The 15,775-nt window shown below is 39.3% G+C and overlaps 3 protein-coding genes across 4 annotated transcripts; 1 reads left to right on the forward strand and 2 right to left on the reverse strand.

Annotated features, from left to right (window-relative positions):
• Positions 1-328: 328 nt before the first annotated feature.
• LOC121990089 (rhamnogalacturonan I rhamnosyltransferase 1-like) lies at positions 329-3,911 on the reverse strand. The gene is made up of 9 exons (XM_042544327.1): positions 3,604-3,911; positions 3,061-3,437; positions 2,406-2,473; positions 2,205-2,293; positions 1,971-2,136; positions 1,588-1,877; positions 1,303-1,507; positions 1,063-1,220; positions 329-892 (listed from the first exon to the last, which is right to left on the reverse strand). Exons 2-9 carry the CDS (start codon positions 3,389-3,391, stop codon positions 649-651), a joined length of 1,551 nt encoding a protein of 516 aa, XP_042400261.1. The 5' UTR covers positions 3,392-3,437; positions 3,604-3,911; the 3' UTR covers positions 329-648.
• A 1,555-nt stretch (positions 3,912-5,466) lies between these two features.
• LOC121990102 (BTB/POZ domain-containing protein At1g55760-like) lies at positions 5,467-7,215 on the forward strand. Its single transcript, XM_042544334.1, has 4 exons — positions 5,467-5,782; positions 5,881-6,029; positions 6,119-6,237; positions 6,486-7,215. Exons 1-4 carry the CDS (start codon positions 5,664-5,666, stop codon positions 7,089-7,091), a joined length of 993 nt encoding a protein of 330 aa, XP_042400268.1. The 5' UTR covers positions 5,467-5,663; the 3' UTR covers positions 7,092-7,215.
• Positions 7,216-8,926: 1,711 nt separating this feature from the next.
• LOC121990113 lies at positions 8,927-15,617 on the reverse strand. Of its 2 annotated transcripts, none has more exons than XM_042544337.1 (4): positions 15,460-15,617; positions 13,963-14,321; positions 12,278-13,472; positions 8,927-11,719 (listed from the first exon to the last, which is right to left on the reverse strand). In XM_042544337.1, exons 2-4 carry the CDS (start codon positions 14,115-14,117, stop codon positions 9,083-9,085), a joined length of 3,987 nt encoding a protein of 1,328 aa, XP_042400271.1. In that variant the 5' UTR covers positions 14,118-14,321; positions 15,460-15,617; the 3' UTR covers positions 8,927-9,082. The 2 variants fall into 2 exon arrangements, with proteins under 2 accessions (XP_042400271.1, XP_042400277.1); XM_042544343.1 differs by having other exon boundaries at positions 15,215-15,575.
• Positions 15,618-15,775: the final 158 nt, after the last annotated feature.

A 15,775-nucleotide genomic window follows, 5' to 3' on the forward strand; every position in this document is an offset into this window, starting at 1 on the left:
CTTTGATGAATTATAGGAGATTCCTCCAATCGGTAGTGGATCTACGAAAGTGAGATAGACTGTCATGAGTATCACCAAATTTATCTTAATAATCAGCATGAAACTTTTATAGGATCGAGTCGATAATATCTGTTGACTAAAAAATGATTACAAGTGCATATAAGAAGAGCTGTTATAAGACTTTTGATAAGCATCAGAACAATCTCATGGAACTAAACAAATCGATATCAAATGCACAAATATGACTTGATTTACTGGGACAAAATTCACATTTTCAATCATCAAAGAGAGAGAGAGAGAGGGAACTGTCATCCAACAAGATCACGAATTGAGATAAATTAGTCTTTTTTCCATCTCCTATGCTGTACAAGCAGTTGAAAATTGCCAAAGTTTTCGATCTTTTCCCACTCATCTTTATGTACAAGGATCAGATTTATTATGGAGAGAATGATATGTAACAAATATGTATATTTTGAGAAGCTGCATGAATGATGACTCCTCCAGTATCCTAACCTTTTCTTGTACATCAACATTTCCTTGAGGAAAATCTCCATGTTTTCTTATAGCGGAGCGAGGATCTTAGTAGAATGATCGATTGATGTTCTCCAAAATGTGGTGATCTAGGTGGGAATGACACAGTGATAGAGCTCATGAAGTCCATGACTTATCAGTTTGTGGGAGACACTCTTGTGGATTGGCATAGAAATAGTCTTCTTCCTTAGGCCTGTCAGGAATTACGGTTCGCGAAGTAGGCCACCCCATGTGATTAGCATGAGCGGCCTTGACCGATAAAGAAAAGTCATCCCACCCTAGAGTTCCATTATCGTACTGGTCAATCAGTTCGACAAGGAGTTTTCGGTCTAAGACGATGGTCTTCTTGAAACCCAAGGCTCTGCAAATCATACAATAGCTAACCTTAGGAAAGACAAGTACAAGGCGAAAACAATTACTCCAAGGAAATAAGATTTATCATCATTAGCCAAAGGCATTGCTTATATGTCGAGCCATAGAGAAAATTCTTCGTCTGAAACAATGTCATTGAAGAGATGGAAAGGATGGTACCTGCGATGACCCTCAACGACCTTAGCCATGTTTCCGTCGTAGGTTGGTATAAAGATATCACTATTCAAAGAAACAATGTAATCTAAGGCTGCCATTTGCGACGAGTGGTTCTGGAAATATTTCAGATCTGATTGTTCCAATAATATTTCCTTCCTCACCTGTCCATAGATCAGAAAGCTAATTAAGGAAAATAAGAACTATAAGATAACTAACCAATAACAAGCTCTAACAAAAACACACCAGATTTGGAAATGCATCAGAAAGGGCTTCCATTCTTCTTTTCCCACCAAATATTTCTCCAGCTGCTATATATACTTGGATATCGCAATCTATCTCTAGTGCTCTCAAAATAAGAGCAATCTCTTCAGGTGTCAAGGGGCAGAGTCCATCTTTCCTTTTTGTTTCAGAGTCGATAACTTTCTCCTTCCACCACGGATATGCATACCTGTATATTAGATAACCATGTAGGTGCTGATAGAAACCAAAGAAACTAGACTTAACATAAGTGAAAAAAAACTATCATACCTCATTCTTGTTAACTCTTCCGCCTCTTCACTAGTGCAACCATGAGTACATCCAGAAAAAGCTAACATATCCATCTCGTATCTTAAATGAAGAACCAAAAAGGGGCCATTTTTCTGCAGAATTCTCACCGCCCGTCTACCCAATTCTTCAATCTGAGAAGTGAATCTCAGAGCATCATAGTTCACTCGGCAACGTAACTTCTGAATCTCAATTGGTAGGCCATTATTTGCAAGCCTTGCATCCGTCCTATTGAAGTGCACAACCTTGTACTTCTTCACCAAAGGAAGAATCTAGTTGGCAGAATGACATTACTATGAGTACTATAGTAGTGTAATAGCAATTAACAACATTGTTTCACCATGCTTAAAAAAGAATTAACCAACCTGATCGTAGTAGTAAGACAAATCAGACCAACTAATAGGCGGCATAGAGTACACCATTCCTAGTTCAGCCTTACTCTTTAATCTAGGTGGTAGTTCTTTCAATATCCGGACCTCATCTCGCAATGAAGTGATAAAGTGATCGACATCAAAAATGTCTTGGAACTCACTGAAATATCAGGATATACCAATTTAGTGAATGCCAGAATGAAATTTGAACAAACAATTGGCACACACCTGGTATCAGCCCAAAATGATGTCTTATCCAACTCTGGAACTATGAGTGTCACATTTAGATATCTTGCAATAGCCACCATATCACATATCTGAAGAAAACAATTGTTTCATCAGTCATTACTCATTCATATTTTCATGCAAAGCAAAGTGATGACATATATTATCCGATTTGAAGAGCAAAGTGTTGATCTAATCCTTTACCGCTGCTCGCATTTGGTTAAGCCCTCCATTGCATGAGATCATTATGTACCCGTTATTTCTGTAGATTCCTAGAGGAAAATAAATAAATTCATAGACAGGAGGAGATAATTATGCTTAAATTACAGCTAAAAATACGACACGAGGAGATAGATAGTTATGCTTAGATTACAGCTAAAAATATTCAACGATTTCCTTCTATGTGGTGGTTAGAGATTTTAGTGGCCGCAGCAAAAACGAATGACTATAAACGATGGGAAAATCTTGGGCATGCCATCATAAGGAAGAGATGACGAAACAAGCACTGATAGTGGTTTAAAAGATATATCGTGGTGCGCCACAAATAAAGGAATCACAAGCACAAAATTAGTAAAAAAAAATCATAGTGGGCACTCATCAATGGTTCGGAACCGCTCAACCATGAGGAAGCACAAAGGTAATGCAAGCTAACCATTTATTTCCAAAGTCAGAAAAAAAGGCAAATGGAAACAAGGACCAAGAAATCAAACGTTTTGAGTTTGAAAGAAAGAAAAGAAATCACGCATCCAACGTATCAAACAACAAATTGAACGAAGCAATGCTGTTTGTAATGCAAATCTGTAGGTTATTAATAGATTTCATTCATACAGAATCAAAATCGTGAAAATAAATAACTCACTTTTAGGGGGAAGAACAATCTTGTCGACGACTGGGGTGACTTGTTTCGCGTTAAGCAGTGAATCCGGCGGAGTAAAGCAAGAAGGCCAAGCTTTCAGGACCTTGGATCCCCACGACTCCCGCAGCACCGTGAGCTGGAGGATGCACGTCCAGAACAGAACGGTGGTCATCGTCCTCATCATCCAAAGCTTTAGCTTGGACCTCTCCTTCATCTTCTCCACCTTCGCCTCGCCTCCTGATTTCATCCCATGATACCTCTCTCCTCTGGACTCGGGTCCTTTCGTCCTCCCGAACTTGCACATCTTCTGAGACCAAAATGCGCTGCGCCCCATAGACAACAAAATCGCCTCGCATTCAATTCGAATCCCCTCTTCTCCACTAAATCCAACAGAGAACAATCAAATCTCCGATGCAAATGATGCGAGCTTACAGAAGCACAAATCTTCGACGAAACAGCCAAAATTTTTCAATCTAACAAAAGCCCCACCAAGGAAAAAAAAAACTGACAAAAATCAATTTTTCAGCAGATTAACACGCCACCAACCTCTTTCATAATCAAGTTCCCTGAAAGGATCTCCCACCGAAAAGAACGAAAAAAAAAAAAGACTTGGTTTTGACGCGGGGCGGAAAACGGCACCAGCTGGCTGGATTTGGAGGGACTTGGGGGCGATTTCGACGGCGTAACCGACGACACGCGATCGGAGATCGCAAGAGGAAGACAGCAGAGAAGGATTACTCTACGCCGCCCGCCCACATTGCGATCGAAGAGAAGGAGAGCGCCTTCGAACGAAGAGGAGACGAAGAAAGGGGAAGCGGGCGTCGGTGGCTAAAATAATATTGTATTTTCGTATAAGAATCGATGGAAGCGGCCTCGTGTCCCTTTTCGTTTCAATATTCGTATATCTGTCGGATCGTGATATCCACCGCTCGACATTACCCCCACACTATGGTGGTTCCCTGACGTCCTTGCGAATAAAAGGATGTGTACTCACTTGGGTGGTTCGAGAGATTTCCAGTCCTGCTGGGTAACAGATTGCTGTGCGCCAGCTCACTTAAGCGGGTCCACCATCCGATCAATAGGAAGGGTGGTAATATCGGTGCTTAACGGGTCGGATGCTGTTGATGGCCTCAAACCGAGGCACCGACGAATCCTAAATATACTTTTTTTGCTTTTTTACTTAAATTATCGAAGTAGCCTTCTTTGATTAAAAATTAATTTATAAAATATTTTAATAATAAAAGTTTCCTATAAATACTTTTTCTCTGTCTAAAACATTCATATATAATTTCCTTAATTTCCTAATTTTATTTTATTTATTTTTTATAATCCATATCCGGCTTCTTTTCCTAAATTTCAATTACTATATAAAGTTCAACCTGATGAATTTTTTATTTTCTAATATTTCATTATTTTTAGAACAATTTACTGATCCACGTGAATTTCGTTATTATCCAGATCAAGTAACAAAACTAAAATCATGTACCATGTTTTTTTCTCTCCTTTGTTTTTAATAGGTCATAAGTTTATTTCGTCGGAAATTGATTGATAGAAAAGACAACTTTAATCATTTTAAATTAAAATTAATATATTCTTAAAAATATCTTTAATGTATTTTTTGTCTGATTTAAATTTGACAATCTAAATTAAGAACATATCTCTAAATTTATAATCTACTAGTTTAAAATATAACTCTTATAATAAATTTATAATAATTTTATCAATTTTAAGATATACATTTAAAAGTATATTAATTTTGATTTCAAATTGTCCACCTTGTGACGTGGAAATAGAACTGTCAATTTGGGTTGAGTCCGTCGGATTGATCTATCCCATTAAATAATTTAAACGGATTATGTTAGAATTTTATCAACTCAAATCCAACGTAGTTCGACCCATCTAGGCCCACGACCCGTACGGATCGACCTGCAATGTACTTGGATTAGTCCGTGGGTTGAAAAATATATGTAAATTAAGTTTTATTTTAATTTATTATCTTTCTATGTTATAATTTTAAAATAAAAATAGTACTTTTCATCCCACGTAAATACTTCCATTTATATTTAAAATATATATTTATGGATATATTTAATTGATAAAATTTAATTTTTGAAAAAAAATTGATGGCTCATAAATTGATCCGTCAGATGTATAATCCGTCTTAAATTGAGTTGGATTGAAAATTTACAACTCGTTGGGCCACGGCCAATCATCCCCGTCACGGATTGGTCGACAACTCTACGTGGACACTTGCTTCCTTAGTCCTTACGCCGGGTAACGCCGTTATTTTTATTCATACAATTTAAAATAGAACAAACGCTTGATTTTACCTCTAAATTTAGAAAAAAAATCATAAACTAAATACTAATTTTATTTTTTTTAAAAAAAATAGAAAAATAGAAAAGAGCAAACTTTATCGTAACCCAGCAACGCAGCCTTCCCCTTCCCGGCGCCTTCCTCCACCTCCATCGCCACGGCGCGCAGAAGCGATTCCAGGTGCCTTGCGTGCTGTGAAGCCTTAATCTCGCCCAATTTCCGTTCCTTCTCTCTTCCGGATCTTCGATTGCATTAATGAGGTCGCGGCCGCACCGGCGTCGTCGTCATCGATGAACGAGCACGCGTACAGGGTGGAGACGACGCAGCGCCTGGCGCAATGGCGGATCGAAAACGTTGCTTCCTGCACTTACCGCAAGTCCGACCCCTTCAAGGTCGGCCTCTGGAATTGGTACGATTTAGGGTTTCCCCAAAATGTATCCTTTCTTTGGTTGATTTGTTAGGAAAATACAATAAAAACCTTTTTTTTTGCCTTTCCTTTATCGGAAGGTATCTCAGCGTAGCGAAGAATGAACAGTTGTTTGTGAAGCTTTTCCCCGAGATGTGCAATCTAACGAGAAAGCAACCGCCCATCGCATCCTTCAACATCAAGTTCGTCTCCGTGTCATCCTCCTCCCGCAAGACTGTCGCCCACCCAGGTCAATTGGATAGCTCACCGCAGAACAGGGCATGTTCTCGTCCTGCTTGTTTTGTTCATAAGCGCAAGTTTTCTGTTTTTTATCTGCAGGAGTTTGTGACAAGTTACTGAAGAACAGTGACGATTTCGTGTTGGTACTCGACGATTTGTCGAGTGGAAGATTGATCATTGACATTGAGTTCCTTGATCTAAAGATTTTACCTTCATCAGTAAGCAAATATTCCCAGCAACTTCCTTCCTAGGTCGATTTGGTAATAGGGTATGATTTCTGTTATTTGCTGCACATTCCATATTCAATTGGTAACATCTAAATCTAAATTGCTTCAATTTGCAATCACTTTGTCTCCTTTCCTTTTGCAAAGACAATCTTTTATCAATAGAAGATGTGATTGTGAAATAATTCTATGTGGTTGATTCCATGTCTTTGAATCTCTAACTGAAGTTTCTGAACACACAGGGTGGAGAGCCTTCCTCCATCTGGTCCAACTACCATATCGAGAGGCGTTCGATGAACACAACACTTGCCTCCCTCGGCCAGATGTTGACCGAGGCCATCCATACCGACATCACCATCAATGCTGCAGACGGCGGGAGTATCAGCGCCCACCGTGCCATCCTAGCAGCAAGATCTCCGGTGTTCCGCAGCATGTTCTCCCACAATCTCAGGGAGAAGGAGCTCTCCGCGGTGAACATATCAGACATGTCATTTGAGGCTTGCCGGGCCTTCCTCAATTACATCTATGGCAACTTCCGGCCGGAGGAATTCTTGAGCCACCGGCTCGCCCTCCTCCATGCTGCCGATAAGTACGGCGTACCGGACCTCAAGGAAGCGTGCCACGAGAGCTTACTGGAAGACATGGACGCAAGCAATGTGCTTGAGAGGCTGCAGACTGCTGATCTTTACTGCTTGCCTAGGCTGAAGAGTGGCTGCATGAGATACCTGGTGAACTTTGGCAAGATTTATGAGATCCGAGATGAGTTCAATGCGTTTATAGATACTACTAATAGAGATCTTATAGCTGAAATCTTTCAAGAGATTCTTGGATTCTGGAAAGGTTTCTAAGATTTCTTAGTTGGATACATTTGAATTGGGCAGAAGTCAATCTATGTATATATATATAGGTCGATCAGACAATGTGCATTCAATTATTTGATTGTAAAATAAAATAAAATAAAATCAAGACTTTGTTTGGCTGTTTTTTTTTAAAATAATTATTATGAATCAAACAAATGCTAGATGATTCTAATTGTGACCGGGTCTTTCTGAAAGTGTTTTTTATTTTACTTCTTTTAATATTTTTTTTTAAGATGAAGAACACGTGGCTTCGCTTTATTTTTTTCTTTCCTTTTTTGTTAAATCTGTTGCACCAAAACTGGAAGCCGTCAAAATTCTCTTCTTGTGAACTAAGATCGCTTCTTTTCTCATCGCGCGATTCACAGTCGATCTTGATCTCGATGGAATCAGGAGGAGCCCTTCGCCGGAGCGAGGAGGAGGGGGTGGCGGCGGCTTCTGTTGCGACGTGCCCGGAGTGCAAGAAGACGTTCGATTCGCGTAAAGCCATGCATGGCCACCTGAGGAGTCATCCGGAGAGAAACTACCGAGGCGCCGATCCAAATCCCCGCGCGAAATTGGCCAAAACAGAAATGCCGCCGCCGCCGCCGGCGGCGGCGGCGGATGGTGGAGGCGATGGAGGTCCTCCTTCTCTCGTCGTCAACAGACTCAACACCGACTTCCTCTTGCTCATGACTGAACACGAAAGATTACAGAGGAAAAAACTAATCAAGAGGAGAGTACTGATCAAGGATGATACGGAGGGAAACGGCGAGTGCAGCACGTTCGCCGGTGTTGCTCCTCCTAGTGAGTGCGAGTGCTTCGTGTGCCGCAAGAGGTTCTCTTCTTACCAAGCGTTGGGAGGCCACATGAACATCCACACCGGGAGCGGAATCACTGTCAGAGACGCCGCCGTTGATACAAGTCCGTTAATGGAGGCGAAGGAGCTGCCAGTGTTGTCCGAGAAAGAGTGGATTGCTGTGTATGCCCTGAAACGGTTGAGAGAAGCAGCTCGATCATCTACGCCCCGGAGAGCCGCGCGTCCGCCGTTGGCGTTCGATCTCAACCAGCTGCCGCCGTCGGAGTCCGAAGGAGAGAAGAAAAACCAGGGCCAAATTTAGACTGGATTTCATATTGTTTGTTCAAAGATTTCATCTTGTTAATTATTGTTTGTTTTCTTTAATTGACGCAGAAAGAACTAATTAGCTCGATATATATCCTTGATTAATCGATGATATCTTCTCTTTCTCATTGTGAAAACTAGATTTTTTTTTAAAAATTTTTATTTTTGTATAACAATGGCCAAGTGAATGATCTACTTCTTGAATTGTATAATTATATATGGTATTAATTTATTAAATTAGATAGTGGAATTCATAATTTTTTGTTGTCAAAGACATTCAAAATTATTAAAGCAAAATGCAGGAGAAAAAGAGATTATTACTTTTATTAATTATCTAATGCCAAAATAATTATAAGAGGAAACAATTTTAACAAAAAATTTTAATACCTATCTTCATTACTATTTAATGAAAATGATAACTATATATATATATATAAAATCTTTTTCAAAGTTCCAGTAAAAAACAATGAAACAGACATGTACATGCATGCTAAATGGATTGAATGACTAATCTTAGAAACTATATTTGGTTGGTAGAATGATGAACATATGAACAAATAGACAGCTTACATAGATACTTAGGTGAATACTTGGCATGTAGCATTTAACACACGCATGGATGCAGCTAAATAATCAACCAGATGAACAACTAGTAAATACTTTACTATTCGCCTTAAAAGAGATCGATACTGCCTACCTGAAGTGAGTTTATAACCACACCACGAAAGAAATACATGTAATCCTTTAAGCATGAGTATCAGAACATGGAACCAAATACAAGGTCTATAAACAATTTTGCCAGCTAGTTCATTTAATGAGAATATCATTTGCTTGATGCATTAAAGTTCATCTGCCAAATGACTTACATAGAGGTCTTTGTTTATGACCAATGCAGGTTCCTAGAGTAGTACGTTACAGGTGCTCTTTGACCTGGGAGGGACTGGAATAAGGTGGGGCTTGGCATAAAGGGACCCTGGTTTTCTGAGGTGATTTTCTGACTCGTAAAACTGGCACTGGCATTGGCACTGGCATTGGCATTGGCACTGGCACTGGCACTGGCACTTGAATAAATATTAGGGAACAAGGGTCTCACATGTTCTACCATTTTGTTTTGTAATGGATAGCAGGAGAATGAAGTATGAGGCAAAAAAGGATCAACTGAGTTTGGGGGAGGGAAATTGCTTGCTGAACTTGTTATGAATCCTCTTGCATCATTCTCATGCCAAGGATCATCAATCACAATCACCTGATCCATTATTTGATAAGATAGATGAGGGTCTTTACGCAGTTGCCATTGCTGAATCTGTTGATTGAGATTAGCTGTGCAACCTGGTTGTACTGGAGCCCATGTAAAGCCACCGCCAATTGGCCTTCGAGGTAAATTCAGTGGAATCTGGTGATCAACTGGAGGAACAGTTTGGCAAAGAGTTGGAGGAGGCCTAGTCACAAGATGATTATGCTGATACTGAAAGTTGCCCTGCTTCGTGTGTCTGTAGGTCAATTCATATTCAGAACCAGAAAGATTTACCTGTTGAGTGCTATTGAATGCAGGCTGACTTTGCACAACTTCTTCACAGTTCTGGACCAGTAAGTTTTTACCCATCAACCTTAGCATAGGACTGGAAACAGAATGATTCTGTGATTGAAGTGACGGCCTGGGTGAACATGTATTGCTACGAGTTGGAAAATTGACTGACAAATCTGGTGAGCTATTCAGCAAAGTTAACTTTTGGGGTGGTCCAATCTCTGAGTTGTTTATCATATTATCATTACGATTCTGGTATAGAGTAAAACAGGATGAGTTCCTTGGTCCAATGGACAAGTCTGACACCAACTTTGAGGTGGTAGTCCTATCGGCACCATTTTCTCTAAACAGTATAGAATCTTTGTCAATTTTTTCTCTACATGAGCCGCATAAGCAATTAGCATCCTCACACTGATGAAGTTCTTTATCTGGCATGTTGTCTTTAGTTTCATGTTCTATATTCTCCAAGTTTCTCTCCTGAGCTACTTCAATACTTTTTGCAGAAGGAACTACAGAAATTTGGTAATCATTGACACTAGTAGCTCTGGATAATTTTTCAGCATCTTGGAATTTGAAATCTGACAGAGATGGTAAAGAGATGGTTGACTCAGTTGAAATGGGAGATCCAGATGGTTCCCTGTCAGATACATTCTTTGAATGATTTGCTGTAATTCTTATGGAGTTTATTGATGAACTCCTTTCTAGCTCATCATTGTGACAAGTCAAACAACCACTAGACTCATGAAGAGAAAGAGTATCAGCCTGATCTTGCCCTGGCTGCATCAAATGAGAATCTTTTCGGCCTCTGACCTCTGCCAATTTAATCTGCTGGTATCCAATCTCATTAAAATTACTGTCACCTTGAAACTTCTCTTGATATTTGAAATGTTGTTTGAACTGTTCTATGTGGGCTTCACTTGCAAGTTCTTCAGATTGACAAGAATCTAATTCTGCACCAAGAGGTGGTGCAGCCTTTTCTGAGTTTACACTATCGTGAACAACAGGAACAGTAGTTTTCTCCATGGAAGATTTGGTCGTATCATCTCTAGACTCCAATATCTCCATTTGCATGCCTGAAGTTTCAATTTCTGTTCCATGGGATTGAGTTTGTGAGCTCAGATTTGTTGAATTGTTGTTTTCCTGGTATTCAATTATGTTTGGGTGTCGAGCTATTACATCATTCATAGATCCTTTTCCAAACATTGTATTATTCCTCCGTGCAGAAAATTGGTTAGATCCTATTGTTTCTTTTCCATCTACTCTGAGAAGGGAATCATAACCTGCAGCGCTAGACGAACCTGCATTGCTCAATGCTGGAAGTTCTCCTTTTGGAACAGACCTTGAGAGTGTTCTGTACTTGCATAACTTTTTTGAGATCGATGGTTTCTCAATTGCTCCAACTTTCCTTCCTTCTTTACAAAGTTGCCACTTAGTTGTGTCATTATCCTTTGAAGCTGAACTTCTTTGGGCTTTCAGCATCACTGTTTTCCTATTAGAAGCGCTATTGAACCTTTCCCAAATCCCAACATCCTTGTCTTTTAATTTCAACACTGATGAACATGTAAAGCTCCCTGATGATCTAGATAATTTCAAAACAAGACTATTGGTTGTGGTCAAATCTTCAGAATGTATGCTGTTTGGCTGAGGCAATTCCGTAGACCCATGCTCTTGATTCATGCTACAAGCTTCATTTAGGAAATTAACTTTCTTTGTCTTTGAAGAACCAGTCAGCTCTTCAGCTGACCTAGAGAATGAGTTACCTGAATCTGGTTGAACATTCATGTAAGAAGGTACCATGTCCCCAGAGGTACCACAATTGTCTTCTATGGCCAACTTTTTTCGAACCTGTGAGCGCTTAGCGCGTGCCCACTGTTTTACTGTTGCAAATGGAATGATCTTCTCTCTCTCTTCTGGCTTCGATACATGTGTCGGAGATTTGCCATTCTTCTGATGACTCTCTGTGTTGCAATCTAACTTATCGGTAACATGGATCTGTTTACCACAAATTGTTACACCCAATTGTAATCAAAAGCACAAAGAAAAGTGGGAAAAAAATAAATTTTGCATGCAAAATCAGATGCAATATAAGCATGAGTGTTTTTGCTTGAAACCAAAAGTATGTTGCTCCAGAAGCACAAACCTATGCTAAGAGTAAAACATCCAAATTTTATAAGTAAAAACCATCAAGAATATTCAACACCTTGGTTAAGAAAAGTAAGAACTCCAGTTTAAAAGGAACAAGACCAAATGAATAAAGAAAAAGTGTCTTGAGAAGAAGCTGAACTAAGCACTACTGTTGAATGACATTACATTGTATGACGTTCCATGATACTATGATTGATCTATAGCTAATCATGGAAAAAAGGGAAATTGTCTGACACACCAAAGAGAAAACTATGTTCAATATCCAAGATGTACCTAAACTATCTAAAATTCTTAGAAACTGAACTATCTAATGCTTTTGACCTTGGTAAATATTGGTATTCAAGAATCATTAAAGCATAAAAACAAGTAAAAGTACCCAAGTTCATTGTGGAGTGAATCCTTTACCTGTGACTTTGTAAAGTTGGATGAGAAACATTTCTCATTTTGTGCTTTCACTTTCATATATTTTGATGCAAATTTCTTTTTCTTGTTAATTGAAAGAGCCTCACTCGCCTTTGATTCTTTTGCTTGTTTCCTGAGCTTAAACTTTTCATGTGATACCTCTTGTTCATTTAACTTGGACAAAATCCTAAGCTTTATACCATGTGAATCAACATACACTGGTTCGGTCCTATCATATTCAGAATGAATTGGTGAAACTTGTCTTTTGGTCAGCACATCCACACCATTAGTTGGCATTGTCATTATTGCCATTTCAGAGCTCCAGTTTGTACCATTCCTCTTATCAAGATCTTCAAGAGTGCAACAATGAGAACTCGCATATATATCCACCATCAACCTCTTTTTGTTTGGCTTGACTTTATATATTGAAACATTATTCTGCACGCCCTTAGAGTTAGACTCCATTGAGAGACATTGGTCTATGTGTGCATTCAAAGTGGTATTAGAAGTAAAAGAAAATGTTTTGCAGACTGGGCAGACCTTTGAAGCCATAGGATGCAGTATTATGCCAGAATTTTTTACAGCATCTTCTGTTTGTCTGGTTTCCGAGGCTGAAGCCAATTTGACTATCAGCCTGTTTCTTTTAGCCAAAGGTTCACACAACTTTTCAAGAGCACGGGTAGGATCAGAAACCTCACACTGTGACTGTGTTGTAGTAGATTTGTCTAGAGATACAGAAAGAGGATTACCAATCTGACTTGAAATTTCTTCAGTTTGTTGAGATGTCCCGGATGTTGAAGGAATTCCAGCATCACTATGGCTCAACTCATTCACAAATAATCCAAAGTTAGAAGTAGATTTTGTTTCCTTTGATGATAGATGGATGGATGGAGCTAAAACAGGTTCCTTCAAGGTTAATCCTGAATCCTTTGGCACACTAGAAGGATCTTCATCGGATTGATCATCAATTATTGGTGCAATGATATCCAAGTTTGAAGAAACTGTTTCAGCTTCTAAACCAACAGTAGGTTGAGTTACTGCTTCCAATTTTCTGAGACAATTAACTCTCAATATATCAGGGTGTTCAAAAGGTGGCAACAACTCTTTGACACCATGCTTCAAGCAAAACTTCAAGAACTGTGGGGCAAACGGCCAAGACACTTCAATCCCTTGGTGACGTGATGCAAAGACATAATCTCTGAGGAACAAAAAAATGAAATAGACTCACTTAGAGAATTTCAATTCTACACGACCAAGTAACCAGAATCTTCAACTCCATGTTCCCCGAAAAAGATAGGAGCAAAGCAAAGGAGACCTGCTTATCAGATGACATTTGGGGCTGTATTTGTTCTAAATATATTTAGTGTTAATTACTAAAGTTAGATTCTTTCCAATCAAGGAACAAGATAGAGCTTATAAATTCTAGCTGTTCTACATCTGTAGTGATAAATTTCTGAGCACAAAGAAGAATCTGATAATTGTAGTTGATAAATCTCCAGGAAATTAAACTAACTACAAAAGATGCAAACAGAAAAGAATCCACATACACTGGAACTCGAAAGGATAGATTTAGATATATATACACATCCTATATGTTATATGATTGAGGGGCAAAAGGGGAACCCCAGTGGAAAGAAGGATATGACTTGTCTATTAAAAATATATGATTTCTCCATAAGCACTTTTACCTTATGGAGAAATTGGGAGCTCTCTCTCCAAGGATTGGTGGATCTAATTCCTCTTGGGACGGTAGGTTTCTCGAAGAAACCCTCTCATTAGTCCTTACTTCTGGAAGCTTGAAGGAGCATCTTGTATCTGGAGAATTTCCACTGGATAATAACATCTGAAGAAGGTCCTCTCTGTTATCTCTATATGATCCAGCAGTTGTACTGTCCCAAAAGTTCTGGTTCTACTGGGGCTTCTCTTTTGCTTAGCCTCCACCATAACAAAGGACTTGGCTCCTGAGACCCCTCAAGAAGACAAAGCGAACATCAAAATCCAAAATTCCAACCAGCTTTTTTCTCCTCCCTTGACCTGATTATTGTGCCTGCAAATTCATAGGGACAGAGGTCAAATCTATGAGATCATCTAGAAATGTGAACCGCATAGTGTAACTTGGAGATTATTTCAAGAACATTATTTCATGTGCACGGAAGACTAGATTCAAGTGTCTCATTAGACCAACAAAGTTAGATCAAGCTGCATCAACACCTAAGAATCTCTTAAATGTTAGTGACACAAAGTCAAGTGAGAGATGAGCACACTCAGGTGTCATTTTATGTGGAAGTATTGAACATACTCAGATCCCAACAAGGCCTAGCACAACTATATCAGGAAGAGATCAAGGGAGGAAGGGAAAATAAAATTAACATTTTTGTCAAACACCATACCACATGAAATGATAAGAAGTGAAACATGGGCAGGAAGCATGTTCAAGTCAAAAAGGTGGAACACCACCACCGCCACCACAAACCAGTAAGGAGAGAGCAAAAACGTCATCAACTCTAGAGAAACTTCATCCAAAAATTACTCTCGTAGAGTTCCCACGGAATATCAACAGCTAATAGTAGACAGATGTAAAAAAACGGAGGCCACAAAATCTCCAAGACTTCGGCGAAGATTGTTTATAGATCTCAGAAGAAAACGAAACAACAGAGGCAAAGGAGAAATTTTTCAAAGAAAGGATAATATAGAAAATGATAAAAAAAAAAATCCCACTAGACCTCGCCGCCAAGAGTAAAGTCGAAGAAAACCCATTTCTAGATTTCTTCTTTCTTCCGAAATGAAGGAACAAGGAACAATGCATAAATCGAAGATCCAAGGTACAGGAGAAGTAGGAAGAGAAAAAGCGAGCATGGCAGATCCAGAAAGGAAATAACTCGATGCCACCAAAAAAAAAACTCATCGACATGAAATCCCTACAAAAAAGAACGAAAATACCTCAAAAATCAAACTTTTCAACATCAATTGAACCACACCCTATCAAAATTACAGCTTTCCCAAACAACCGTTGCTTGAGATGACCAAATTGGAGCCAAAGAGAGGGGAAAAAAAAACTGAAACTTGCAGGAGCGATCAGGAAGGGACGGACTTGCTTTCACCCTTTCACTTCCCAGCTCACAATTAATGGATAGGAGAAACCGGAAAGAAGAAAAGAAAAAGAGAAAACAGCACCATCCACTTACACATCCATGGCATCAGCTTCCCCACCAGAAGCACCTCTGTAGCACAATAGCAACTGAGAGGGAGAGAAAGAGAGAGAAGGGGCAAAAGAAAAAAGACCGTGTTTTGAAGGAGCTGTCCTAACCCTGTACCTACTCTACTGCCATTTCCATTTTATCTCTCCTTTTCTCTTGCTGGTATTAAAATAGAATTTTACCGTGTTCTTCTTCCATTATCCCCTAGCTTCCCTTTATCTGTCAGCAGTCATTCATTCTTGGGCAAATTTGCACAAAAGCACCTCATGACTTAATAATCCTATGTTGGAATCCCTCATTCGAA

Source organism: Zingiber officinale, chromosome 1B (genome assembly GCF_018446385.1).
Source record: "Zingiber officinale cultivar Zhangliang chromosome 1B, Zo_v1.1, whole genome shotgun sequence".
In the NCBI taxonomy this organism is placed as follows: domain Eukaryota; kingdom Viridiplantae; phylum Streptophyta; class Magnoliopsida; order Zingiberales; family Zingiberaceae; genus Zingiber; species Zingiber officinale.

Bases quoted from the DNA above. Each gene is read 5' to 3' on its own strand.
- LOC121990089 (XM_042544327.1), bottom strand. From the start codon at position 3,391: ATGGGGCGCAGCGCATTTTGGTCTCAGAAGATGTGCAAGTTCGGGAGG. The intron at 2,474-3,060 runs GTGAGTTATTTA...ATTTTCCTCTAG, and splicing joins GATTGTTCTTCCCCCTAAAA to GAATCTACAGAAATAACGGG. The intron at 1,878-1,970 runs GTTGGTTAATTC...TCTGCCAACTAG, and splicing joins TGTCTTACTACTACGATCAG to ATTCTTCCTTTGGTGAAGAA.
- LOC121990102 (XM_042544334.1), top strand. From the start codon at position 5,664: ATGAACGAGCACGCGTACAGGGTGGAGACGACGCAGCGCCTGGCGCAA. The intron at 5,783-5,880 runs GTACGATTTAGG...CTTTATCGGAAG, and splicing joins AAGGTCGGCCTCTGGAATTG to GTATCTCAGCGTAGCGAAGA. The intron at 6,030-6,118 runs GTCAATTGGATA...TTTTATCTGCAG, and splicing joins CAAGACTGTCGCCCACCCAG to GAGTTTGTGACAAGTTACTG.
- LOC121990113 (XM_042544337.1), bottom strand. From the start codon at position 14,117: ATGTTATTATCCAGTGGAAATTCTCCAGATACAAGATGCTCCTTCAAG. The intron at 13,473-13,962 runs GTAAAAGTGCTT...TTTGTTCCTCAG, and splicing joins GCTCCCAATTTCTCCATAAG to AGATTATGTCTTTGCATCAC. The intron at 11,720-12,277 runs GTAAAGGATTCA...TGTGGTAAACAG, and splicing joins CCAACTTTACAAAGTCACAG to ATCCATGTTACCGATAAGTT.